At 34.6% G+C, this 25,620-nt stretch overlaps 2 protein-coding genes across 4 annotated transcripts; one reads left to right on the top strand and one right to left on the bottom strand.

Annotated features, from left to right (window-relative positions):
* Nucleotides 1-213: 213 nt before the first annotated feature.
* On the top strand, nucleotides 214-21,672 carry LOC110669858 (calcium-transporting ATPase 3, endoplasmic reticulum-type). Of its 3 annotated transcripts, XR_002497781.2 has the most exons (35): nucleotides 214-426; nucleotides 549-599; nucleotides 736-769; nucleotides 1,356-1,373; nucleotides 1,831-1,967; nucleotides 3,508-3,582; nucleotides 3,777-3,822; nucleotides 4,495-4,554; nucleotides 4,656-4,736; nucleotides 6,039-6,124; nucleotides 6,604-6,705; nucleotides 7,105-7,158; nucleotides 7,803-7,904; nucleotides 8,475-8,533; nucleotides 8,943-9,087; nucleotides 9,633-9,740; nucleotides 10,232-10,384; nucleotides 10,584-10,688; nucleotides 10,927-11,123; nucleotides 12,002-12,113; nucleotides 12,413-12,511; nucleotides 12,610-12,755; nucleotides 12,933-12,990; nucleotides 14,365-14,457; nucleotides 15,492-15,542; nucleotides 16,069-16,200; nucleotides 16,562-16,663; nucleotides 18,399-18,453; nucleotides 18,559-18,644; nucleotides 19,422-19,570; nucleotides 19,707-19,812; nucleotides 19,917-19,970; nucleotides 20,521-20,569; nucleotides 21,062-21,246; nucleotides 21,497-21,672. XR_002497781.2 is itself a non-coding variant. In XM_021831696.2 (34 exons), the coding sequence occupies exons 1-34, from the start codon at nucleotides 394-396 to the stop codon at nucleotides 21,127-21,129; spliced, it is 3,006 nt and encodes a 1,001-aa protein (XP_021687388.2). In that variant the 5' UTR covers nucleotides 214-393; the 3' UTR covers nucleotides 21,130-21,483. The 3 variants fall into 3 exon arrangements, 1 of the variants encoding a protein (XP_021687388.2); XR_002497782.2 differs by lacking the exon at nucleotides 21,497-21,672 and having other exon boundaries at nucleotides 19,917-20,418; nucleotides 21,062-21,128; XM_021831696.2 differs by lacking the exon at nucleotides 21,497-21,672 and having other exon boundaries at nucleotides 21,062-21,483.
* On the bottom strand, nucleotides 21,520-24,995 carry LOC110669859 (serine carboxypeptidase-like 2). The gene is made up of 14 exons (XM_021831699.2): nucleotides 24,263-24,995; nucleotides 24,038-24,183; nucleotides 23,809-23,885; nucleotides 23,596-23,718; nucleotides 23,416-23,518; nucleotides 23,268-23,305; nucleotides 23,062-23,163; nucleotides 22,848-22,934; nucleotides 22,607-22,759; nucleotides 22,427-22,498; nucleotides 22,233-22,351; nucleotides 22,028-22,141; nucleotides 21,873-21,918; nucleotides 21,520-21,795 (listed from the first exon to the last, which is right to left on the bottom strand). Exons 1-14 carry the CDS (start codon nucleotides 24,385-24,387, stop codon nucleotides 21,712-21,714), a joined length of 1,389 nt encoding a protein of 462 aa, XP_021687391.2. The 5' UTR covers nucleotides 24,388-24,995; the 3' UTR covers nucleotides 21,520-21,711.
* Between the last annotated feature and the right edge of the window lie 625 nt (nucleotides 24,996-25,620).

Genomic DNA, 25,620 nt, shown 5'->3' on the forward strand with positions numbered 1-25,620 from the left:
TTTTAAGCAAATAAAATTTCCGGAAATGATGTATAAATGTCACTCTATGTGAACATCAGGGCAAGGGACAAGGCCCAAATATGAGGCGCGGCCCAATTAGAAATTTCAATCAGCTTCAACTTCAAGCTAACGCCACCAACGTCTCTAGGGTCACGCTAGATTGAGGCCGAGAAGTTTTGTTAAACAATAACCCAAGGCCCAGCGTCCCCTCCCTTGAGCTTAACGTTTCTCTCTGTTCCCAGAGCGAAACCGAAGCGCCACGTCCGCAAATTAGATCTAACAAAAACCAGTGCCGACGATTGCTGTGGTCACTACAAACCAAATGGAAAGTCGCCGCTATTAAAATCGTACATTCAGTTATTCACAAAACCTTACAATTTCTTCATTTCTGCAATGGAGGACGCCTACGCCAGATCAGTTGCCGAGGTAATTGCCTTTCCTCGCTGAATTTACTTGTGGAATTCGATTAATTTCGATTTTAAGTGCTCACGTTGATGAGAAGCTACTAAATGCGATTATTTCTTTTTGTATTTGTTTGTTTTGGGCAGGTTTTGGATTTTTTTGGGGTGGACCCGAATAAGGGTCTCAGTGATTCTCAGGTATGAATAATTTTGTTTTTGTTTTTTAGAAGTTGAGCTGACTTTTGTAGCAGAAGAAGTGGAGTTGGCTTGAGTTGATTACTTGAGTGATTTGGGCATTTGATTTCGAGTTTAAGTTACGAGTTGTTGCTTGCAGGTAGTTCTTAATGCAAAAATTCATGGTAAAAATGGTAAGATATTCTTTCCTGAACTTCTGTTATTATTTAATTGAGCTTTCATTTTTTCGATTATTAGATTAGATAATCTTCCTTGCAATCTTGGTAGAGTGCATAGGAAAACAAAAAACTAGTACACCTTTGATTTCATGGTCATTTTACTTCTTCATAAGCTGATCATGTGGTTTAATGTAGTAATGTAATTGTATGTAATATAATTGTATTAACTCCTGCATAGATGTCATGGAGTCATTTTTCTGCTTGCCTTATCCTTAATTTTGATCTTTTCACTATGTGATGTCATAGAGGGCTTTAGATTATTATTTTTGTGCTATGCTGACTGCTGAGAGGCTCTCAATGATGTTTAATTGATGTCCTGTTATGCTGACTTCTTGCTATGACTGCTTTAGTATGTGTAGTTACATTAGTATTATAATGTCAAAATTTGGAAGGATTGCTTCATTTTTCTGTCATCTCCATTTTATGCAGAATTGCTTTTGTTTCTGTTAATCAATAATTTCTAGCGCATATCCTAACTTCTTCCTTTTGCCCCTTCATGTCTGCTTATCATTTGGCTTTATGCTGAATTCCCGGTCTGCAGTGCTGCCTGAAGAGAAAAGTAAGTACATGGCATATGCCTCTCTCTCTCTCTCTCTCTCTCTCTCTCTCCCTCATACACATTTATATGTATAGAGTGTAGAGACTTATTGAATCATGCCTCTATGTTTTTCCATATCATATATAAAGCAAAAGATAGTGTGTTTTACCCCAGTTACATAGCTACTCTCAACTGCTTTCAGATTTTTTTTCCTGCTAAGTTTTAATTTGGTTTATGACTTAATTGCATTGAGTACCATTTAATTGGTTATACTAGATGCTCAGGAGGGTTAATATAATGAGAAATAGTAATCTCTTTAATTAAAGTATTTAAAGTGGGATGAAGTGGAGGAATGTGTGAATGTCAAATATGTTATTTCAGCAGTATACTCTAAACATGTCTGTGATGGTGGTGTTACATAAGAAATTTAATGCATTAATTTCAAAAAGCTTATGCATTTCATTCTTACTCAATGCAGGGACTCCCTTCTGGAAATTGGTTCTGAAACAGTTTGATGATTTGCTTGTTAAGATATTAATAGCTGCTGCCATTGTTTCTTTCATTTTAGCTTTGGTTAATGGAGAGACTGGATTAACAGCTTTTTTGGAGCCCTTTGTAAGATATTATATTTTTTCTACTTGATTAAGCTGATTCTCATTATCATTTTGTGAATAAGCAAGGGCAATATTTTCAAAGTTCTTTCAAATAAATTTGCTTTTCAGTGTTGAACCTTTATACTACAGATGCTTAAATGCATGGATGTCTTGTTCCTTTTTAAAATGAATTTCTTTAATGTTCAAGGATCAAATAAAATTTCCACTTGTCTTTGGACAAGATGTATGGTTTGAACTTTGGCTGGTCCATGTCAAGGATCTTTCACCAGCAGGTAGTAGTATGTAGGAACACAATTTTAAACCGGGTGTTATGTAATCTTTTTGAGCTACTGTTATATTAATGACTAACTTTTAAGGTTGTAACCAATAAGAATACTTTATCTTCCCTGAGAAGCTAATGTTTCTGAAAATTAGATTATTGTTCTTTAATTCAATAATTAATTAAAATTGCTGTTACGTATTCACTATATCATAGACTTGATTTTTAAATATCTGTAACCTATCTAATGTGACTATTACATGGATAATGCATTTTGAATATTTTGACCTGTATGCAATATACTGTTATGCTGTTGTCTAGTGTTCTGAATCAAGCATGACATATGTTAGTATAGGAGTGGCAATTTCTTGGGCCAGGCCAGGCATGGTTTAAGGTAGAGCTTTATTAGGCTAGTCCTGTTTTAATCTATGCTTCTTGCATTTACATTTAATGGTTTTTTGATGCTTATGGCTGTTTTATGGTTACCATATTATCAACTGTTTTTTAAAGAAGTGGCAAAAAAGTTGTGCAGATGTATCTTGCATGGGTTAGTGATGTAGTATAAGATGGAATTTATGAATTATGTTAATTTAATTGTTAATTGTAAAATTAGGAAGATTAGATTTCTATTATTTAAGCATATTAGGTTTAGTATTTTCCTAGTTAGTATTGATTTTTATATTCCTAGTTTGTTTTAATGTGGTATTCCTAATTGGTTTCAATTAGGGCTAGTGATACACTTTAAATGCCTATATCTAGGTATTTTATCATTAGAGAGACTTTTATTATGATATTATTGACAGTTGAGAATTAATAAAGTTGAGAAATTAGTTTCTCCAGAGAATTTGTTTCTCACCCTTTGTTCCCCATTACCTTATTGATTCTACATCAGTTAGGTAGGCTCATTGGCCCAATAAACTGAAGGATGCTCCAGCTTAAAATGGGGCAGGCGGCTGGTCAGTGGCCACAAAATTGACACTTCTTGTTTTGAAGAGCTTTTTTTTTTTTTTTTTTTTTTTTTTTTTTTTTTTAAAAAAAAATGATATGGATGTGTTTTATGTGTTGGTGATAGAACAAAATAATTTGATGTGATCTGGGATGTGCATTTTGGTGTTTCTATGGCGCATTTACTTCTCGTATTTCTCTGTTTGCTGGGCACACTTATTAATTCCCATGTAGGAGTGTCATTTGTTGCTTAGGTCTCCAATTCTACATCCTGGCATATGCACAATGATCTTTAATGGTTAATATCTTTTTTATGTTGATTACATGACTTGTACAGGTTATCCTGTTGATTTTAGCTGCCAATGCTGCTGTAGGGGTAATCACAGAAACAAATGCTGAGAGGGCTCTTGAAGTAAGTTCTGAACTTCTAATGGCTCACCTAAACACTTGCAAAAATATCTTTAACCTTATGGATGTGCATCTTACTTTTATCCTTTGCTTTTCTTGGGTGGTAGAAGATAAGAAATGCAAACATATGTTCTGGAATGCTATTGATTTTAGTTTGCACATTATCTCATTGTGACTATTGTTTCCTCTTGCTTGTAGGAGCTGCGTGCCTACCAAGCTGATATTGCAACTGTGCTTCGAAATGGTAAAGCCAAAGTATAATTCCAGATCATTGTGAACTTGTGAAAGCTAATTTTTCTTGTTGCACTGAATAAGTCCTTTTCAGTTGGGCGAACTTATTTGTAAATAGAATGAAATATTAAATTTCTGTTGAGATATTCTCAAAGCTGTTTTGAGGATGGGATGTGATTTGTTTGGGTTTAAGTTCAAGTCTTCTGGTAAGAAAGTGTGAAAATAACTGCAGTTGTTGTAATTGCTATCCATTTATGTTGCTGTATCATTGTATGAGAGCTCTGTGAACATTCTTTCCCCCTTTCTCTGGTTGATTTTGTTTTGAAGATGAAGGAAGACAAACAAATAACAGTAGCTCTGTTGTTTAAGTATTTGGCTTCTATTCTTGACTTGGTTGCTCTCTTTACTCAAATGCAGAGCACTTACGAAGTTTTTGCTTTTCAGTGTATCTTACTTAGATGGCTAAGCACAATTTTTTTAAGGACATGTCCATTGTGGTTCCTTTTACTGAAAAAGAGAATAAAAGAAACTAGCTAGATTTCTGTATTGGCCTAGCAGTTTACAGAAGCCAATATATTAGTTCTATAATACACTTTGTTACTAGTTCACAGATAAAATAACAAATTGCTAAAAGTGTTTATATTATTTATTTATTGCTTTCATTCCACCTGAAACTTTTATGCAGGTTGCTTTTCCATACTTCCAGCAACAGATCTTGTTCCAGGTGATATTGTGGAAGTCTGTGGTAAGTCAATAATGCTTCTGGATTTTTAGAGTTGGTTAATTATTATCATACGGCACCGTGATCTTAGAGGATATGACTTTAGATTTTGTGGCCTAAAATAGTGGGAAGCAAGGTTCCAGCTGACATGAGAATGATTGAGATGCTAAGCGATCAGTTACGCGTTGATCAAGCAATACTTACTGGTACATCTGCTATTTATTATTGATATTACATTTTAACTTATTCTATATTAATGGTATTTCAGGTTCTACCTGAATTGCCATAGAAAGGGGCAAAGAAACTGCACGCTTTTTAAACTAACTAATGTGGTTTTTCTTTTTTAAATTTTTTGTTGAATATGCATGTGGATTTCGCATTTTCTTTTTTCAATTTTAGAATTTGAGTTGTAGCTTTCTTTTACATGTTGCTTAGTTCATGGAGATTTGTGATTATTATTTTGTTTACTTAAATCAATTTAGTGTCATTCCCAAACTAGTTGGGGTGAATTGTATAAATCCATTTCCTCCATTTCATTTTTTTTGGGGCTACTTAGAGCTCATATGAACTCCATTTTTTCCATGTATATTTCTTTAATTGGGATCAATTTCAAAGCTAATGGCTTGAAATAACTAAATTTCTTGAGGCATGTACATGTCAAGGACAAAAATTTGACACATGGTAATGGAAAGAGCTGAGGGAGGGGGACATGGAAAGACATCAGTTTCTGTATTTTTTTGTGGGAAAAAAGAAACAGAACCAAGGAGGGGGGATTGAAAAAATCATTTTCATATTGTCATTTGAAAGGGGGAAAAAAAGAAAAGAGACAAGGGAAGGGAGGAGAGGAGAATGAATCAGAAAAGAGTTGAAACAAGATAGAATGAGAGAGATTTGAGGTGCATGGATGCTAGAAATGGAAGGATTGACAGCTGGCAACTCCAGGGCCAATGGCTTGGTCAGATTTTTGTGATTTCTGGCGACAGTGATGACATTTCCAGCATGTTGTGGCTTTTATTGGCAAGGGAACTAGACGGCAGAGGCTTGGGAGGCATTTCTCACACCTTGCATTGCACAACAGTTGTGTGCCTCTGTGGTTTTGTCCACCTCATCCCTGTAGATGTGCTGGCCCTAGGGCCTGGTGTGCCTTAAACAATTATGCCTTCCACTGGCCACTCGTATGTGGAACAGACCATGCATCTTACACTCCTCTATTCATTCTTGTCTGGACTGTGTCATACTCATACACTTCACAAGGCGACAGAAAATCCATCTTAAATGATGCTTGCAATTTTATTTAATTTGTATGCATTGATACAGATGAAGGGTCTAGCAAGTGCTGCTGCATCTGTCTGTGTTTTTATTTGCACATGGAGCTGTTTTTAGTAATATTTCTTTCTGGTTTGTTTTTGAATTGGGGTTTTTTGGATTCTCTTTGATGATTGCTATGAGCATGTGCATGATCTGATTTGGGTATGAAACCAAATGATTCTGTGTGGTGATAATGACAGGTGAGAGCTTTTCTGTGGAAAAGGAACTCAAGTCCACAACTGCAATAAATGCTGTATACCAAGACAAGACAAATATTCTTTTTTCGGTAATAATTATGTTCTCTTGTTGCATTTCTGAACTAACATCCGTCAACCTTACATGATGAATCGAATTGTTTGTTATCCAATACATTTGTTTTGGATTCCTTCTGGCATGTTGGTTTGTGAGATGAGAAGAGTATGGTTACTTCTATGAAGTAAGCCTGGACATAAAACATGTGCTTATAAAAGAAAATTGGACTCTAGCTTCTATTTCCTTTAGCAAGGGAGAGAATAATAAACTAAAATTAAGATGCTGCGAAGGGGTTTGTGAAACTCATTGAGTAGACATGGGTGGAGATAGATGTTTAGTTGAGTGGGTCATTTAATGCATTCAATTTTAATGGAAAGGAAGTACAGATTGTTTCTATTAGCTTTTTAGATGTTTGAGTAAATTAATCACAACGAGATAAGCCATACTGTAAATGCTATGGTATTTTACAGCACATTGTAACAAATGAGATTTTCCGTGTATTTTGACAACCAGGGTACTGTAGTGGTTGCTGGTCGGGCAAGAGCTGTTGTTGTTGGAGTTGGTGCCAACACTGCTATGGGCAGCATACGTGATTCTATGCTGCAAACAGATGATGTAAGGGTTTTGGTTCTTTAATTTTAGTTATATGTTCAATATGCAAAGTATACCTTTTAGTTATTTTTTTTTAAATTTATCCCCTTTCTCTATATATCCAATTTTCATCCCATAAACTTGCTTCGAAATTTTTATATTTCCCAGTTTAATTCATTGAAGCCCTTTAAGGGACTATGGTCTTGATGAATTGTTACTTTACAGAGTAATGAGCTCAAGGCAATATTTTCTCAGAGGTGTTTACTCCTGAATTGGTTTCTTTTCTGCATATTATATTATAGCCTTGTAATATGGGTCATAACTGTTTGTGTAATATTAGCTTATGTAAATCTTCTATGAGTGTTTGTTATAATATAAGCAGCTTTCTTGCATAATAACTGTTTATTTGTACAACTCTTGCAGGAAGCAACACCATTGAAGAAGAAGTTGGATGAATTTGGTACTTTTTTGGCTAAGGTTGTTGCTAAGAATCTATCCTCCCTCTCGTTTTGTGTTCTTCTGCTGGGATAAGCTTACTATTACAAATGTTGGGTTTGGAGTTTGTGAATTTGGTTGACTTTATCGTAAATGTTAATCATTCATTAAGCAAATCATCAATTTAAATGTTCATTGTGCATTTTCTGGACTTTCAATAGCTTGTTAAATCTAGGTCTGGGACTAGATAGATTGTACGTTCAACTTATTCAACATCCATGTCGTAAATTTGGACAAATTGAATTCTAATAGAATGATTGGCTGGGAGCTTGGTATTCGGCTTAAAAATAATTGGGCAGCAGATGCACTTTCATTTGGAACTTGGAACTAAAATTTTATGAATTACCGCATTACCTGCAGCACGCTTTTCACATTTTCATGCTAAACACAAAGTTTGGTTGATAGGAGCGCTTAGAGGAAGAAGTTTTTTCATGCATGAGGTCCCTGATTATAGTTATATATACTGTTTAATATTGTCTGATTGCCATTACCTCTAAGATTGTCAATATTATGCACCCCATACTGTTGAGCATATGAGTAGTTCTTCCTTTGCTCGCATAAACTGGTTGCATCTCTTAACTCTTATGTTTCTATAAAGTGTGTTTTAATGTTTGCTGCAAATTTAGGTTATTGCGGGGATTTGTGTGCTGGTATGGATTGTGAACATAGGCCACTTTCATGATCCTTCCCATGGTGGCTTCTTGCGTGGTGCAATCCACTATTTCAAGGTATTGTTCAGGAGATGAGATCCTTTCTATTTTTTTTTTTTTTGGAATATAACCTGTTAATGGCTTCTAAATTCATTCACTTTTCTAGGTTGTAATCTTCCTTGGAGATTCTTTGTTTTGTAAAGCAAAGCTTATCTATTTTCACTTTCATGCATGTCATCTAGCACAAAAAAATTTTAGCAAAGGTCACAAGATCATTCCCATTAGGACATGGTGGCAATTTTTGTTATGCTTAACAAAATTACTTATTCTTTTCACTTTTTGTAAACTTTCAGACTTCATCCATGGTATTAAAGTATATAACCTCCATATAATTTGTTGATTTGATCATGTAATGCCCTTTTGTTTTAGGTTTGTGATCTAAAAGTTATTAGAACCCTGGCTGAATAATGCTAACCTTTCCTGGTTCCATTTTTTGCTTTGTCTGTCGTTGTCGGGTTGAATTATCATTTGGTGCCTAATTATTAATCCCATTGTGCATTCTTCTTCTCAATGTTGCTGCTGCTGCTGCTGTTGTTGTTATTATTATTATTATTATAACTTTTGAGTTACTTTGTCGTGCCTACCTAGATTGCAGTTGCTCTTGCAGTTGCAGCAATTCCTGAAGGGCTTCCTGCTGTTGTTACAACGTGAGTGCTCAAAATTTATCTTTAAATTCTAGATGTTAATGTTCTTTTCAAGGACATTGACATGGCTGCTGTGCCTAATATGTTATGAAGTGCCCAACACAGTTTCTAACCCGAATAAGTTGAGAGATTGAATTGGAACTTCAAATATGTAGAATGGGTGTCAGTAATGAAGGAGCATCCTTCCCATGTTTCTATTGATGATTTATTGAGTAGCTTAATTTGCTCACATGAACATTGAAAGGGCCACGTGATATTGAAGTACAGAAATACAATTTTCCTGTCATATCTTATCTTTCTATTAAAAATTTCATTTTAATGGCCATTTCCATTAGGTTGTTTTTGACAGCATCCTTTCAAATTGTAATCTCTGTTCCTACATTTTTGCTTCCTGTATTTTTTCTCATTCTAGGTGTTTGGCCCTTGGAACAAAGCGCATGGCTCGTTTGAATGCCATTGTACGATCTTTGCCATCAGTAGAGACTCTAGGCTGCACAACAGTGATTTGCAGTGACAAGACTGGAACATTGACAACTAATATGATGTCCGTATCGAAGGTGATCATCAGAACTTGTGGATATTGATTGATAAATTATGAGTTTTGGTCATACTCTCTTTAAGTTAGTCTCCACTGTGGGCAATGGTCATACAGATTTTGTTGCATTTATTTTTCATGCAATCGTTTCTGGGGTTTGATATTGATGTTTGAAGTTTAAACAAGTCAGAAATTTGTTGTTAAACATTAACTTCATTTATTGCATTATCTGACTGGAAATTTCAAACACTTTTATCAATTATGTGGTAGATGGAGGAATTACTCTTTTGTGGTCACCATTCTTGTCTTTTTTCTGTCTTATAAAAATATCCATTTATTCCTTAACTAGTTTCAATTCATTCGTTGAATATATAAAATTTCAAAGACAATAGAATAAGATAATTATGATTTATTTGACGCTTGATGAAAGAAGAATTGACATCATTGATCAAACCGTTTTGTCAATGTCACTGCTGCATTTAGTTGAAGCATCGTCACTCAGCGGCTGTTTTTTTGGCATTTACATTTTTCTTTTATGATCTAATTTTCCTGCTAATGTCTTCCCAGATATGTGTTGTTCACTCTTTTCACCATCATCCTATGATTGCTGAATACAATGTCAGTGGGACAACATATGCTCCTGAGGGCATAATTTTTGATAGCAGTGGGATACAGGTATTTGATTTGTTAGATTGTGGGCTCAACATATTAGCTTATGGCATATTGTTTAAGTTAGTTAGTTTGGCTTATGAACAGCTCAATCATTTAATCCGTAAAGTCTCAAATCTCCACTTGAAAACATGGACTATTAGAAAAGTAGTACTTAGACTATTAATATGAATACCTCCACTATAAGTTGTCCTTATAATAGCCGCAATTTCTAACATCACCATTTACAAACTTGATCAGATTTCAGCCTTGGTCTTTTCACCACTTCCAAAAACTAAATTGTGGTGGTAGTCATGTACCATTTGTTGTCAGAAAGCAAGGTCTTTCCAATAAACAAGTAAAGATTACTTTTTGAAACCTTACCTAGTTTGCTATGTATCTTTTTTTTATTCCAACGAATGACTAGTTATAGGCTACTTTTAATAATTCCTTCAGGACTCCTGTCCTGCTAGCATTCTAACCTTGTGATAATAATATATATATATTTTTTAATGCAGCTTGAATTTCCAGCTCAGTTGCCTTGTCTGCTTCACGTGGCAATGTGTTCAGCTCTTTGCAATGAGTCTGTCTTACAGTATAATCCAGAAAAAGGAAATTATGAAAAAATTGGGGAGTCAACTGAAGTAGCATTGCGTGCTCTTGCAGAGAAGGTTGATTTGTATGACATGGCCCTATAAAGGCCATCTACTAATCACCATATTGTCTTCTTTATCTTCTCCACACTCTGTCTCTCTCTGTCTCTCTCTCTCTCTCTCTCTTCCCCCACCCCCCCAAAATATATATGCATATATATCTTTTGGCAAAACCATACATTTTAGTGTGTGAACATGCTTGTCTGCATCTTTCCAGGTTGGCATTCCTGGTTTTGATTCTATGCCTTCTGCACTGCATGTGCTGAGCAAGCATGAGCGTGCCTCTTACTGCAACCACTATTGGGAAAACCAATTCAAAAAGGTTTGCTTTCAGAAGTTTGATTATATTTGTATTCTCTTTTTTTTTTTAGTTACACTGTTGGTCTTGGTGGTGCAGTGTATATTCCTCCCTGTCTGCATAGCCTAATTCCTAATTGTGACCCAAGGCATTTTGGAGAGGACTTACTTGCAACTTTTAGCTCTAGTAGTAGTTTTATGTTCTAGTGGATTAATTGAACCTTGAAAATTTTGTTCCAATCAATCATTTTGATGCTGTATAGGTTTCCATATTGGAATTCTCTCGTGATAGGAAAATGATGAGTGTCTTATGTAGTCGAAAGCAGACTGAGATTATGTTTTCAAAAGGCGCTCCAGAGAGTATCATCTCTAGATGTTCTAACATCCTTTGCAATGACGATGGTTCCACTGTTCCTCTGTCTGCTGCTATCAGAGATGAGATAGAGTCAAGATTCCACAGGTTAGAATTGCTGTAATAATTTAATGCCTTCCCATGGTAGAGAATGTAGCCTGTAATTTTTCTTTCTTTGTTAAGATATTCTTTTGAGGTAATCTTGTGAATTTTTGTTGTGGAAAAAAATATGCTTTACTTCAGGAGATTCAATTTGTGATGTGCAGCCCCATTTTCTTTTCCTTTATTTATTTTTTTAAAATTTTGAATGGTACACAGACATAGTTAGTGGTTATCTGGGGAGGGGTTACAACAAGGGTCCTTGAGACTTGAGAGGTTGCAAGCAGCCAGATAACCTTCATGTTATGAGGGGGCAGAGTTCATTTAATATTGGATCTGGGATCTTGAATCAGTGATGGGGGTGCCAATCAGGCTAGGGCCAATTAGTGAGATGGGTGGTTCAAGAACTCATTTGGGTGGTCTCTTCTTAAGAATTGTCTAGATTATATTTGAAGAGTATTGGAATCATTTCCTAGCAATGCTTTTCATGGCTTTTTGGATAATGGTTAAATCAAATTTACTTTATTGTATGTCACCTTCCTCTGGCATGGGATCCTACTTACCTGTTACAGCTCTCAATTAGATCTTCATATCTGCAAATGCCCTGTATTTATCTTCCTGCAGCTTCTATAAAGATTAGTTATCGTCCAATGCTTAGAACTAAAGTTTCCTCCACCATGGTGGTTTAATTGTGCAATGTTTGATGTGTGTGTGTGTGTGTGTGTGTGTGTGTATATATATATATATATATATATATGCAACTACTAGTGAAATGCTTCTAGGCCTAATTTCTGCACTGTCATTCTGTCAAACTCCATATTTTTGTGGTTTTTCTTGACATTAAAATTTGTTGTTTTCATCATATGAACAGCCTTGTGTATTGTCAGTTTTGCAGGGAAAGAAACATTAAGATGTCTGGCTTTAGCCATGAAACAGATGCCCATGGGCCTACAGAGCCTTTCCTTTGACGATGAGAAGGACCTTACATTTATTGGGTTGGTATGCTTTCTGTTCAGAGTGGAATGCTTAACTCTAGTGGTATCCATATTAAATGCTATGCATAGGGATTGTTTTATATTCATATTATCCAGTTATATTTGTTTCTGAAAATCTATATTATGTATTTATATGTGTTTCTGAAATTCTATCTTAATTGTAGTTTGGTTTCTTTTGAACTGCCTTATATGTGAACTTGGGTGCATGTCTGACTCTGTGTTTGATCCTTCACTGTTTGTATTTTGAAATTTCCTCCACTGCTCACATGGGGTTGGTTTTTTTGTTTCTTACATTAATCAAAGGTTGGAATGCTTGATCCACCAAGAGAGGAAGTGAGAAATGCTATGCTTTCATGCATGACTGCTGGTATACGTGTAATAGTTGTTACTGGGGACAATAAGGTAATTTTAATTTGATGACGTGCATTTTACTGTTATATACTATGAGTTTATCTTTTAACCATCTTTATAGTTGTCTTTAATATGAGATACTACTTCAGTCAACAGCTGAATCACTTTGTCGAAAGATTGGTGCTTTTGATCATTTGGAAGATTTTGTGGGATGCTCATATACAGCCTCTGAATTTGAAGAACTCCCAGCATTGCAGCAAACACTGGCTTTGCAACGTATGGCACTGTTTACCAGGTAGGGGCAGTGTATGCCATATATTCCCTTTCCTCACAGTTCCACTACTGCATGGATTATTATGCCATCTCCCTTGCTTGTGCTTTAAGTTATGTTCCTTGTCCAAATTCAAGTTGTTCTTTTGCTGGTTTTTACAAATTCATTTAGTTGACATAAATATTTTTGCTAATTTCTTAGGGTTGAACCTGCTCATAAAAGGATGCTAGTGGAGGCCTTACAGAACCAAAATGAAGTGGTATTTCTTGTGCTTTTCTCCTCAAAATGTTTGCTTTCATAAATGCGAGCAAATATATACAAATAATGCATTTCTGTTAATTGTATTGAACAGATTCTACATTATTGTTAGAAGCAAAGTCTTTTTTTCTCATTTTGCCTTTTGAAATGGAAGTCAGTAAAGTATGAATTTAAAGTAAAAAGAAAAATTAATGATCAACTAAATTTAAAAAATTCTCTAAAGGTAATTTGATTAACCTGACAAGTGGGGTCTAAATGAAAAAAAGGATGTGTGAAAATTAAATGATATATTAACAACTTGTATCACATGGTTCAAGAAATTCTATAAAATATAAGGTGTTTCTTTGGTCTAAAAAACTGTCTAGATCCACTTATTTATTCATGGCATATGTTTGCAATGTTTTGTAAACTGCTGAGTTTGAATGTTTTTATTAGACTTGATGTCTGCATTACGTTACCTTATTTGACTGTTTTATGAATGAATAATACTGTTTGCCCTGGCTTCACATTCACAGTTTTGGTGTTGCAGACCCCATTAGAATGTCAGCTTCTTACTTTCAAGTTTGAAATTACCTTTTTAGCTACAGTAGGATGGCTATATTGCATTGGTTATCAAAGGATTTATCAAGTCTAGGCGATATACACATGAGAAAAAGCGGAGTTAGTTAGCTATTTATTTATTATCAGTTAAGAGTTATTTCTAAGTAGGAAGTTATGTATTAGCTATTTATTAGCTGAATAGGAGTTATCATTTTTTCTAATTAGGAAGTCTTTTGCAAGGTACTGTATTTATAGGATTTTTATGAGAATAAAACAAGAGAATTATTTTGATAAAAAAAAGTTTGAGTTCCTTAATGCTCAGAGATCGGAAGGTTCTCTCTAAGGAGCCTTCACTATTCTGATTTCACCCTACACTGCCTGTGGAGGTGTGGACACGATGTCGGACCAAAATTTTCAACAAAAGGCTAGTTGCCAAACAATTTATGTGTATTGGTTATCCAGGAAATATGCATATCACTTAAAAGTACCGAGTAAATGAACCTTGTTTGGTTGAAGCAATACATCTTTAGTTGCTTTATAATGGATATATGGTGCTCAGAATTGGATTATGTATTGGTTTGGATAATTGTCAGCTTTGCCTGGTTGAGCTTATAATTGTCCAACAGGTTGCTTTCAGTTGATTAAAATTGTCCAAATAAGGTGATCTAAAGGTGAAATGTTGAATCGTTAAACTCTTTAGTAGTCTTTATGTGCTTACACTTGTATACTTTTGTTTTGAATAGACAATACTATCTTCTGTGCTTGTTACTTTTTCTTCTTTTATATGCACTGTATTTATCAAACTTATTGAACACTCATAATGTGAAATTGTTAGGTGGCAATGACTGGTGATGGTGTTAATGATGCACCAGCCCTAAAGAAAGCAGATATAGGAATTGCCATGGGGTCTGGAACAGCAGTTGCAAAGGTATTGATAAGTGGCTTTCTTCAGAAGAGCATTGCAACCCAATGTTCGTCATGTAGTATACTTCAAGATTTTTAGGCTTTTTCTATGTAGTGACCATAATTCATGTTTTATTATTAAGGTTGTTGACGAACTATCTTCCTTTCTTGTGACATGCGCAAAAAAGTACATTTATGAATTTACATGCATATGATATATGGCCAGTGGCAGATGTAGGCCAACAAATGAGGGGTCAATTGACCCCTCTTTTTTTGAATATATATATATATATATAGACTCATAAATTTAATTACTGAACCCTCTTTTTGAGAAAATTTAAAATTAGTTGAGACAAAAAAGCATATTGTCCATTCAAAAGTTTGTTTATTTCTAAAATTCTATTATAAATTTTTCAATAATGAACTTTGTCAAGACAAAATGATATAATTGTACCTGTAATAAATTAATAAATGATTTTTAATTACTTATATAAATAAATATCTATTTTATAGCATAAATAATAATATAATGTTTTTATATATACTTTGCAAGGCATTGGATTTCATTGAGTCTAATTATAAGATATCAATATTATATTTTTAAATTTCTAACAATATTTTATTATCTATATTTTATATGTCGACCCCAGAAAAAAAAAAAAATTCTAAATCTGCCACTGTATATGGCCGGTGGATTATTAAAGCTTAGTTTAATTGTTTGAGTTACCTAAGTGCTCTTTTTCTCCTTTTTGGTTTTGGTATCACTGTCTTCATATTTTCATTATAACATTTAAGTTTCTCTTTTTCAGTTCCTGATACAATAAACAAGTTTTGTGCTAGCACAAGTGCTGTAGTATGTCTACTTTATATTGATTTAAAGACGTAAAATCTTATGATCTCAATGACAATGGAAGAGGAAAATTGTCATCACCCTGCTTACTGTTTATCAATTTTATTGACTTATTATTTAGTTCCGTTTTAATTGTGTAATGCTTCTAGATTTAATTAATAATGTATATTCCATTCATGTTCTGATGATCTGTATCCTTGCAATTTCAGAGTGCTTCTGATATGGTTTTGGCTGATGATAATTTTGCTTCTATTGTTGCGGTACAGTAGTCTCTCCACTATTATTAACTGTTATTTCACTTCATCTTGATATATGTTTGCACCTTTTTTTTTTTTGTCATTTCTCATTGTTTCTTGATTATTGTTTATGCAAAGGAAGATCCGCTTACATTTGGTGTAAGAATATCAAGAGTCGCATCAATTATTTGTTTTCAATAAACAATTTGGCCAACAGGCCATTGGATTGAATATCCTAGTCATATAGATCATATGCATCAGGATGGAACATGCACTTCTTCGATTATAGGAATAAATTTCTTTTATAATCATAAAATGATGAACTTCAATTTGAAGAGCTTTTTAGATGGAATAGTTATTATATTTTAACAATAAGACCATATATTTGCATGGGCAAACATGAATAACGTATTAAAACAATGGTTAATTAAAAAAAAAAAAGATTTTAGAAAAAGAGAAGGTGATGGGAAAGTGTTTATTGTGAGACCACTTGTAAGCAGATTCCCTTCTCATGTATGCTAAATCTCTTATGGAGGTGTATTCTATGCAGGCTGTTGCGGAGGGAAGGGCTATATACAATAACACAAAGCAATTCATCAGATATATGATCTCTTCAAATATTGGTGAAGTTGTTTGTATTTTTGTTGCAGCTGTACTTGGAATACCTGATACCTTGGCTCCTGTGAGTTCATTCAGTCTGAAGAATTTAATATCTCAACAATTTAATCTTTATGCATGAAGTAAATTAAAATAAAAATAGTTCATCATATAATTATTTGTCTTTATTGTTACCAGTGAGCACAAAATTAAGCACCATGCATCATAGTGTGATAAAAGCCCAATATTTTTAATCAGTTTATTGCTTTGCGTAATATGTCCATTCCTGCCTTCCTGGTGTTGATGGGAATACATTTCTTATGTTGAGACAAGAAGATTAGGAATTCTTCGAAAAAGTGATCCTTCTGTAATTTACCTGCATTAAATTCTTTGGAACATTAAATTAAAATGGAATATGGGATTTCACAATTTTTTACTACATCCAGGTCCAGTTGCTCTGGGTTAATTTGGTTACCGATGGATTGCCTGCCACTGCAATTGGTTTTAACAAGCAAGATTCAGATGTGATGAAGGCTAAACCTCGCAAGGTATTGCTCTAATTATTTGAAGAATATCATTTGTTTCGTTTCTGCAAAGAGTTTCCAACAATCCTTGCCTGCTGCATGCCAACCCCTAAGCAATTCAATAAATTTTAAGTTAGATTGATAGCAGGAGATGGATTTAAGTTTGAACTTAATTGTGTAATGATTTTTTGTAATGCCGCTATCTAGATATTCATGTGCCTAAAATGGCAGTAGCTAGAAATTTTATGATGATGAAGTATGCAGGTTCAATTTATAAGTTGCCTTCTTAACACATAGCTAGCCATTCCTCTCTCTCTCTCTCTCTCTCTCTCTCTCTCTCTCATGGATTTAAATTGTGGTCACACCCATGAGTAACGAAAACAAGCTTGTAATGGCCGTAACTAACAACCTATCGCTATGCAAATCTTTTTGAAAATTTTGCAAACTTAATAAAATAAATAGATATTTAAAGATATTAAGGAAAACTAAGATACAATACTAAATAATAAGCATAAATACATAAAATAAAGACAATAAATCCATCCTTCTTAGACATCATTTGTATTAATCCGTTTAAAACTAAAATAAGTATGTAGATAGTAAAAAATTAGCCATATTACCACCAAATAAACCTTCACTAATTGACGATCTTAGCTTAAAAAGTGAAAGATTTGTAAAAGATGGAAAATTTGAGGTGGAAAGTTGAGAGAAACAAAAGAGGAACCCTGGAAACCTGAAAGAAATAATTTGTCTGCCCCTGTGCTCCAAAATAAAAAGCATCTCACTGGAGTAATGGCCATTACCCGTTACTTAACAGCCAATAGTGGCCGTTATATAATGTAACACTGTTAAATGCACGTTTTGAAGTTTCCCATCACTGTATCCCTACCTCCTTCTCTTGAAAGCCTAGCCTTAGTAGTCAATTGGTTGTGAAGCACAAAAGCTGCAATTTGCCTGTTGCATGCTACTCTCTCTTTTAGCATTGAGCATGGAAATCTAGATGAGGAGAAAACATATAACGAGTCTTTGAGATTTCCTTTATTGAAACAGTTTTTCCACTAAGAAGTCCCCAGTTCCCTCTTAATACTTTGTACTAGTATACTTGAATGCTAAATAAACTGCAAATGTGGACCATCAGAAACTGTCATTGGTGCTTGTTGCAATTTGAGCCCTTGCCTTCTGCAGGTAAGAGTATACACTGTTCTCTAAGTCTACGGTTCCCACTAACAATGGTTCCTTCTGCTTTCCCTCTTCCATCTCCCGAAATAACTTCCACAGTGACTTTTCAGAAGATTCTGGTTGTTGATACTTTAAAGGGAAGTTATTGCAACTAATGTAGCACGTGTAAATTGAGATGGAAAATCTGTGGACTCTTTTTTATTGTTACTGGATTGTGTTCTACTGGATCTAAATCATCAGCAGCGTCTCCAAGCATGTTAATAAATACTCCTAGTCATCCTGCCCAAGGGACCTCTCAGTTTTGCTTTATTGATATATTTTAATGAAATTTACTTACTATAAAGAATAATAATTAAAGAACAAAAAAGAGTTAGAATAGCAGTTCCTCTTTCCATTTTTTCCCCTATACATACTTGATCTTAAGTTAGAGCGTATGCTTAGCATGCAGGATTACATGTTCCTTGAAATTTGAACTTAACGAATTCCAGACTCTATTGTCTTGAATTCTTCTACTATAAATGACTACGAAACTTTTATATTTGTTCTATTGTGGATAACATTTATATCAATTTGATTACAGGTGAATGAAGCAGTTGTTAATGGGTGGTTGTTTTTTCGCTATTTGGTAATTGGAGGTAATAATACATGCTGCATGTTGATTGCGATGCTGATCATTTCTGCTGCTTAATTTTTTTTTTTCTAATTTCCAACGTGTATGACGTACTATCTGGTTGATGCAGCCTATGTTGGCCTTGCAACAGTTGCAGGTTTCGTGTGGTGGTTTGTATACTCTGACAGTGGTCCCAAACTACCATACAATGAATTGGTGAGATTTAATTTTAAGTGGCAATTAGTGAGTCTTTTGTTATGAAAGAATGGGCCAAAGCTCTCTTCTTTGGGCATGATTTCCATCATGTTATGACTTGGAGATTGTGTAAGCATGTGGCATGCCAAATAAAAGTAAAGTTCAATATTGCTTTTTGGCAATTTTTACAGTTTGTGTTACAAGTTGCTTGTTTAGGTCTTAGTGTCATCTGAGTTGCTCTCTCTCCTGCTGGCCTCAGTACTTGAAGCTTTCTACATCTTCTTCCAATGCAGTATATATTCTTCTACATGGGCATAACCTAAATCTTAATTGTGACTCAAGCCCTTTATTGGATAGGATCTTTGAACAATTATTAGTAGGATACTTAAATAAGTAATTTTATATTTTTTTATAGTGTGGTTTATTCACTTCTGGTTTTGGTTGAATTAAAATATTTTGGTTGTGAGAACCTAGGGCCTTGGTTTTTGTGTTACTGGTTAAGGTTTGGCTGATTAATATCAGCATTTTATCCTCTAAATTCATGGTGGTGTCAAACTGGAAGTTGTTTTCTAATCTGTTCCGTTTTTATGTTTGTTTTCTGAGCCCCTTTTTCTGCCTTGTAAGTTGTTTTGAGTTCCTAAACTACTAATGGTGGAGATTCTTGGTTTTCAATTGGTATGCACCAAGTGACAGAGTTGTGCCTTTTGTTGTTAGCCTGAAATTACATTCCACTTGTACTGTTGTTATGCACGTCCTTGGCAACCCATTTTCAGAAATTTAATCCTTTATTTGTTGCAGATGAATTTTGACTCTTGCTCAACAAGGGAGACTACTTATCCATGCAGTATATTTGAGGATAAACATCCATCAACAGTCTCCATGACTGTGCTTGTCGTTGTTGAGATGTTTAATGCTTTGAACAATCTCAGCGAAAATCAATCACTTTTGTGAGTGCTTTATTTGATGAGAATTCTTACATATTTAATAGCTTTTATTTCTGCATCAGGTCTTTAATTTTTTTCCCCATCAGATGAATTAAGTTTATTGTTTCTGACTTTCAATGGATTTTTCTCCCTTTCTTAGTGTTATCCCTCCCTGGAGTAATTTATGGCTTGTTGGTTCCATCATCCTGACTATGATGTTTCACATGCTAATTTTGTATGTGCATCCCCTTTCTGTTCTTTTCTCTGTAAGTTGTTTTCATTTTTTTTCCATCACTTATTATTTCTATTGATAATTTACTTTACCCACTGTCATGAGGAACTTGTTGTAAGTTGAAATATATTGTTGCAGGTAACACCGTTATCTTGGGCTGAGTGGACTGTTGTTCTATATCTTTCATTCCCTGTATGAAGTGATCTTCACCTTCCCAGTTTACTAATTTTCCACTAATTTGGATATTTTGCTGTCAACCATTATATGATTCAGTTATTTTATTTGGCGCAATATCTTTCTTCAAGAATTTAGTTGGAAAAATATTTACCTTATTACTCGTGCTCCACTTGAGTGGTTTCCACTCCATTCTAATCTGGTAAAAACAATGATTATTGATTCATATTCTCATGATGCACTGCATATTATCAGTCTTCAGGTTTTTTTCTTATCCTTTTGAACCTTCCCTGCTTTTCTTGGCTTCTTAATAGTTGACATGAGCTTTGGGCAGTTTTGGACTGGGATTTTCTCCATCCAATGCAGCCTCATGGCAGTCCTTAGTTCTGATATTTTTGGTTCTTTTTTGGATATATGGGAAAGGTGCCTTTTATGATGCTTTTACCCCTTCCTGAATGTTCTGCCGGTGAGAGCTAGTTTCCGGTTGGGCAAAAGTAGCAGCTAAAGTTGTGTAATTTGAACTTCCTTTTACTTGCATACTGGTTCTAATATTGTGTGTTTGCTGTAGGTTATAATTATTGATGAAATCCTGAAGTTCTTCTCAAGAAATTCCAATGGTAATGTTCATTCTACTGACCTTCTGTGACATATTCTGACAAAGCTGAGTCCCATTTTCTGTTTTCTGCTAGTTGATAGGCACATCTGATGTTAGGAAAGCGTATTGCATTGTCATGTATTTCGGTCTGTTGATCTTTTGCCATTTTATTCAAAAGGTCATTCTGGTTCAGAAATGTTACTTATGTTATTTAGGGATGACATATGCCAGGCATTGCATAACATGTGAACTGGGAAAGTCTGCACAATATATAGTGAATACAATTCTGATATTAGAAATGTGTATTGCATTGTCATGTATTTCGGTCTGTTGATCTTTTGCCATTTTACTCAAAAGGTCATTCTAGTTCGGAAATGTTAATTGTGCTATTTAGGGATGACATATGCCAAGCATTGCATAACACGTGAACTGGGAAAGTCTGCAAAATATATAGTGAATACAATGATTATCTATTGGCAAATAAATGCTTTATTGCCTGTTTACTTCATGGTAGGCATAAGGTTGAGATTCAGATTCAGAAGGCCTGATTTACTTCCAAAGAGGGAATTGCGGGACAAGTAAGAAGGAAGCCTTGTGTGATTGAATTTTTCGCGGACACTCAAACACTTAAAATACAGAAGATAAATACATCAATGGATAACAAACTTCGATTTATCTGCAAGATGGAAGTTATCTGAGGTACCCTGCACAAATTCTGATTTCACTTAAATTAATTGCCGACCTCATTATAGGTGCCATACGATGTTGTATGATGAAGCCAAGACGCCTGGTTACGCTGGAAGTTTTTGCCATCATTCTTTTGTTTTATATTGACCTCAAGAATACACTTATTATTATTAATTTTTCTGTTTTATAAACTCAAAAATGTGGTGGTATCATTTTTGTGGTTAATTATTTATTATCCTTTTCTAACTATCTTGGTCTGCAGTGTACATCTCTGCAATCGGTTCATTTTGAGTGCTGTAGGCGTACCATCAAATTGCATTGATCCACATCATCATTTGAAGAGCAGAATGCAGAAATGTTGAGATTGAATATTATTTAAGAAATGGCTTACTATTCTCACATTTCCTTAAAGGTGTATAATATAACTAATTGGTCGTCAATTAGCATTTTCTATATTAGGGCTTTTGATGCACATAATTACAAAGGCTCCTGATTTATCCACCTTTTGAGCATGGCTAAACATTCTTCAGGCTTGTATTCTGGAGCTGTGTGCCCCGCACCCTGCACATTAACCAGACAATTATGAAAAGAAACCTGTAAATAATACTGTGGAAATGTAGAAGTTGGTTAATGGTTACCTTCACAGTTGCAAATGTCATCCGATTGGAGTAAGTCCTTGTATACCTATTCAAGGCAAATGTTCAAAACACACATTTGTTTTCCTATTCTAGTACATAAGGAACAAGAACGAGAATATATATATATATAATTAAGATTTATGTTCGGAGCTTACCCTGCAACTTGGCCTTCAACAAGCCACGGTCTCCAATCATCAAGAATTGAATAGTTTAAAGATCTTATCCATGCTTGAGTTCCCAAGAATGGCACAACCATGTCATGATCGCCACTGTTTCAAATTAATGAGAGACGATGCAATTTACTAACCATAAAAAGCTTTGTGGTATTAAAATCAATAAACCAACTAAGAATAATCTAACCTATAGATTAATGAGCGGTAGCCTTTCTTGCTAAGGTATAAATGATACTTGATACTGCTTGGAATGTCAGAAGTATAAGGTATTCCATAGTTGCATCGCTGCCATTGCTTTATGCTTCCCTGCACTCGAACGGAGTTTTGAATTGTTCTTTCGCTAATTTTGGAAGTTTTAACTTTCAATTATCAGACTCATACCTCTCGTATATGAAGTGCTTCACGAACACTGTTGTCACCGGCCCAAATATAAGAAAGCAGGTATGCATAACTCTATAGGAATCAAAACAAAGCTAAAAATTAGAATGGAGTGCCAATCGTAGAAGAAGTTACTATATTGGTAGAACATAAAATTGAGTTCATCATTAATTGTGAAGTTACACGACAGCCAATTGTCGGAAAAAATGGATCGATTTCAAGGATGTCGTGAGAGTTGTCGCTGAGAGATCTTTTATCAAGTATCTGAAATGGCTTTGGAGAAGCAAAACCACAAATGGGTTCCAAGATGTGATTAGGAAAGAGCCCATAAAGACCCTGATAACACCATTGTAGTAGCCTTGCATGAGCTTAGGTCATATAACATTAAGAATATGAAGAGTTACAGAAATATCTGAACGTGTACCTCGTTAAAATCCTGCATGTGTTTCAAGCACACGGTATTGTTGGGGTCTATATTCACATATTCTTCTCCACAACTTCTCTTTAATGACTGGAACAAATAGTGGACTAGTTAGACATAATACCAAGATTTTCTTTCTTTTCAAAACCACCTCTATTATTTTTCCCCCCAGGAGATCACTAAGAACTTTTGGGATTCAAGCAAGGATGCAAATCACCTCATAGAGTTCATCAGAAATAAGACCCATTCCATGAGCAAATGGGATCTTTGAGTTGGCATCAAAACTTATATCTGCACCACCATTCCCTATAATATATCCCTGAAAACATCCATAAGTCACTATTTCATTGTTAATTATGATTTCTAAATAGAAGCAGGAAACAAGAAAATAAAATTTCTAGAATAATACTCTCATATACTAACCTTCACATTTATTGGTGGATCCATACCCTCTTCGTTCCCTGCATGAACATAGAAAAGCAAGAAAAAGATGATTTCAAACAATTTAAAGTTCACTTCATGATAATAGGTGTATTTGACATTTCCATGTTTCTGTCCCTCAATGCCATACCATCTGAGACTTTTTGAGTTATAGCTGGAATGGTAATCCCAGAGTAGGAGTCCCCTGCGATATAGACTGGGTTCGAGAGGAATTCTGGATGATCCATTAGCCACTACATGACGCAAAAAGAAATTAAACTTCGTAATATCAACAACAAAAATTATGACTAGTATGATATCAAGTAATTACCTTTCTAAGAAATTGATCTGCTTGGCGAACTTGAATCAAGTCAGTTGAATGAGAAGCAAGTTGGGTTCTTGCATAGGAAAATCCAGTGCCAACAGGCATATCTACGAATATTATGCTGGCCACCTGAAAAATTAATCACCAACCATCCATGTTAAAAAAAAAAAATGTTCTAACTGATCAAAATGGTTCTAATCTGGCACTAAAAATCTTCACCTGCGTCCATGAATGTGGATTCAGGACCAATGTAGGCAAGCTCCCATTGTACTCCACCACCTCAAAAGTGATTGGACCTACATATGAACAAAGATGAAGAAATTCATTAAGAAGTGGACCCCAACATGCTGAAACTCTTGAATCTTGATCACTACTATTAACAAGTTGACATGGGTCCTACAGCCTCAGCTCAGGTTAAGTTTTATCTCCTTCTATTTGGTTATCTTACCAATTTCATAAAGAAGACCAGACAAGGCAGAGCAGCCAGGGCCACCGGTTAGCCAAAGCAAGAGAGGGTCTTCTTTAGGATTCCCCTGTGACTTAATGAAGTAGTAGAAGAGCTGTACGTCTTCTGATTCATCGACACCAACATATCTGACAGTGTCATGTACATGTAATTAATTTTAAGCTAGCTAACTTTGATTAAACTATGGTTTTCTCAAATGAAACTCACCCAGTTTGAAGTTCAAAGGGAAGTGGCCCTTGAAACCCTGGAATATAGTTAACAGTGAAGTGAGAGGCTGCAATCCCTGATCCAACCCATAACAACAGAACGAAAAGAATGCACAAGTTTTCCATTGATGTTGGTCTTGTACTTTGCTAAAACTAATAATCTCCTTAATAAACCCTAACTAATAGAATAAATCTGATAAGGAACGTACAAAAAACGGGTGGCTAGTGATCAGTGAAAAAGATGTACATGAAAACATGGCTAAAAACACCAATGGTTATTTAGTGGAGACATAAATTTGTTTCAAAACACGTATTTGTATGTCTCTAAGAAGATGACAAAGAATGACTAAGCATTGGAAAAATGATAATGAACATAATGACAAATCTTTGATTAAGAAATATTTTCTATTGTGCTCCTTTCTCAGTCGTCACCTAAACAGGACAATAAAGATCAACCTAGAGACGTTGAATAATCAAAACTAACAGTATTCAAAATTATCTCATAGTCCATTAATTTCTTTGAAATAAAGCGAAGTTAATCTAATTAGATTATTTATTACTCATAGTTCTTGTCATGAATGTGACAGAAAATCACAAGTAAAACACTACAAAATCCCACTATTCAATTCAGTCAAGCCCTCCTTCTACTACAGATATTTACCAAGTCAAGACATGGGAAGTAAATAATCATCTAGCTTTATGGAGATACTAGCTGAAAGTCTGAGCGGCTGAAACTAAATTTATATGTATAATGAACAAAAAAAAAGGATTGAACTGTATCTTACCCACAAGCTAGAGATAAAATGGATTGTTGCGTGTTGGTGGGCTGCATTAAAATGAAGATGTAGATTTATTTCAAGATGTCTTATATTAGAATGCAATGACAAAAAAGTTGCAATTTTTTCTCCATTGGCAACTTCCTGTTGTTGTGCACATAAGCTTTCACATAATTACAGCCCTGACAGATCCTGATCAGAAAAGAACAAGCAGATATTGCCAAAAAGGGATGCATTAAACCAATCAAAGTTGAAAAATTCTCTGCTAGTCCACAGGTAATGCTTGTCTTTATGCATCCAAGAAATTGATATTATTCTAGATTATACTGATTTTATTTGAGACTAAAGCAAGCTGATTCATAAGAGACGTATCGGTTTGGCTGACCTAATGAATTTCCCTTTCTGCCACTGATATTTGATGAAGGAAACCAGAGAAATAGGTTTAAATAGGAATTTCCAGCAAAAGAATGTCTTCTAATGCCTTTAATATTACTTATCGTATTTAATTACATTAATTACTTGACTGTTTACCATAATTTTTCTATATAGTTATTTAAAATTTAACAATTATTTTTTTATTAAA

Source organism: Hevea brasiliensis, chromosome 12 (assembly GCF_030052815.1).
Source record: "Hevea brasiliensis isolate MT/VB/25A 57/8 chromosome 12, ASM3005281v1, whole genome shotgun sequence".
NCBI classification, from domain to species: domain Eukaryota; kingdom Viridiplantae; phylum Streptophyta; class Magnoliopsida; order Malpighiales; family Euphorbiaceae; genus Hevea; species Hevea brasiliensis.

What these genes read in the sequence shown, in the direction of transcription:
- LOC110669859 (XM_021831699.2), bottom strand. Translation starts at nt 24,387, where the DNA reads ATGGAAAACTTGTGCATTCTTTTCGTTCTGTTGTTATGGGTTGGATCA. An exon ending in AACTCAAAAAGTCTCAGATG is followed by an intron (nt 23,306 to 23,415) that starts GTATGGCATTGA and finishes ATGTTCATGCAG; the next exon opens with GGAACGAAGAGGGTATGGAT. An exon ending in AAGCACTTCATATACGAGAG is followed by an intron (nt 22,352 to 22,426) that starts GTATGAGTCTGA and finishes GTTCGAGTGCAG; the next exon opens with GGAAGCATAAAGCAATGGCA.
- LOC110669858 (XM_021831696.2), top strand. Translation starts at nt 394, where the DNA reads ATGGAGGACGCCTACGCCAGATCAGTTGCCGAG. An exon ending in TGCAACTGTGCTTCGAAATG is followed by an intron (nt 3,823 to 4,494) that starts GTAAAGCCAAAG and finishes ACTTTTATGCAG; the next exon opens with GTTGCTTTTCCATACTTCCA. An exon ending in ACCTTACATTTATTGGGTTG is followed by an intron (nt 12,114 to 12,412) that starts GTATGCTTTCTG and finishes CATTAATCAAAG; the next exon opens with GTTGGAATGCTTGATCCACC.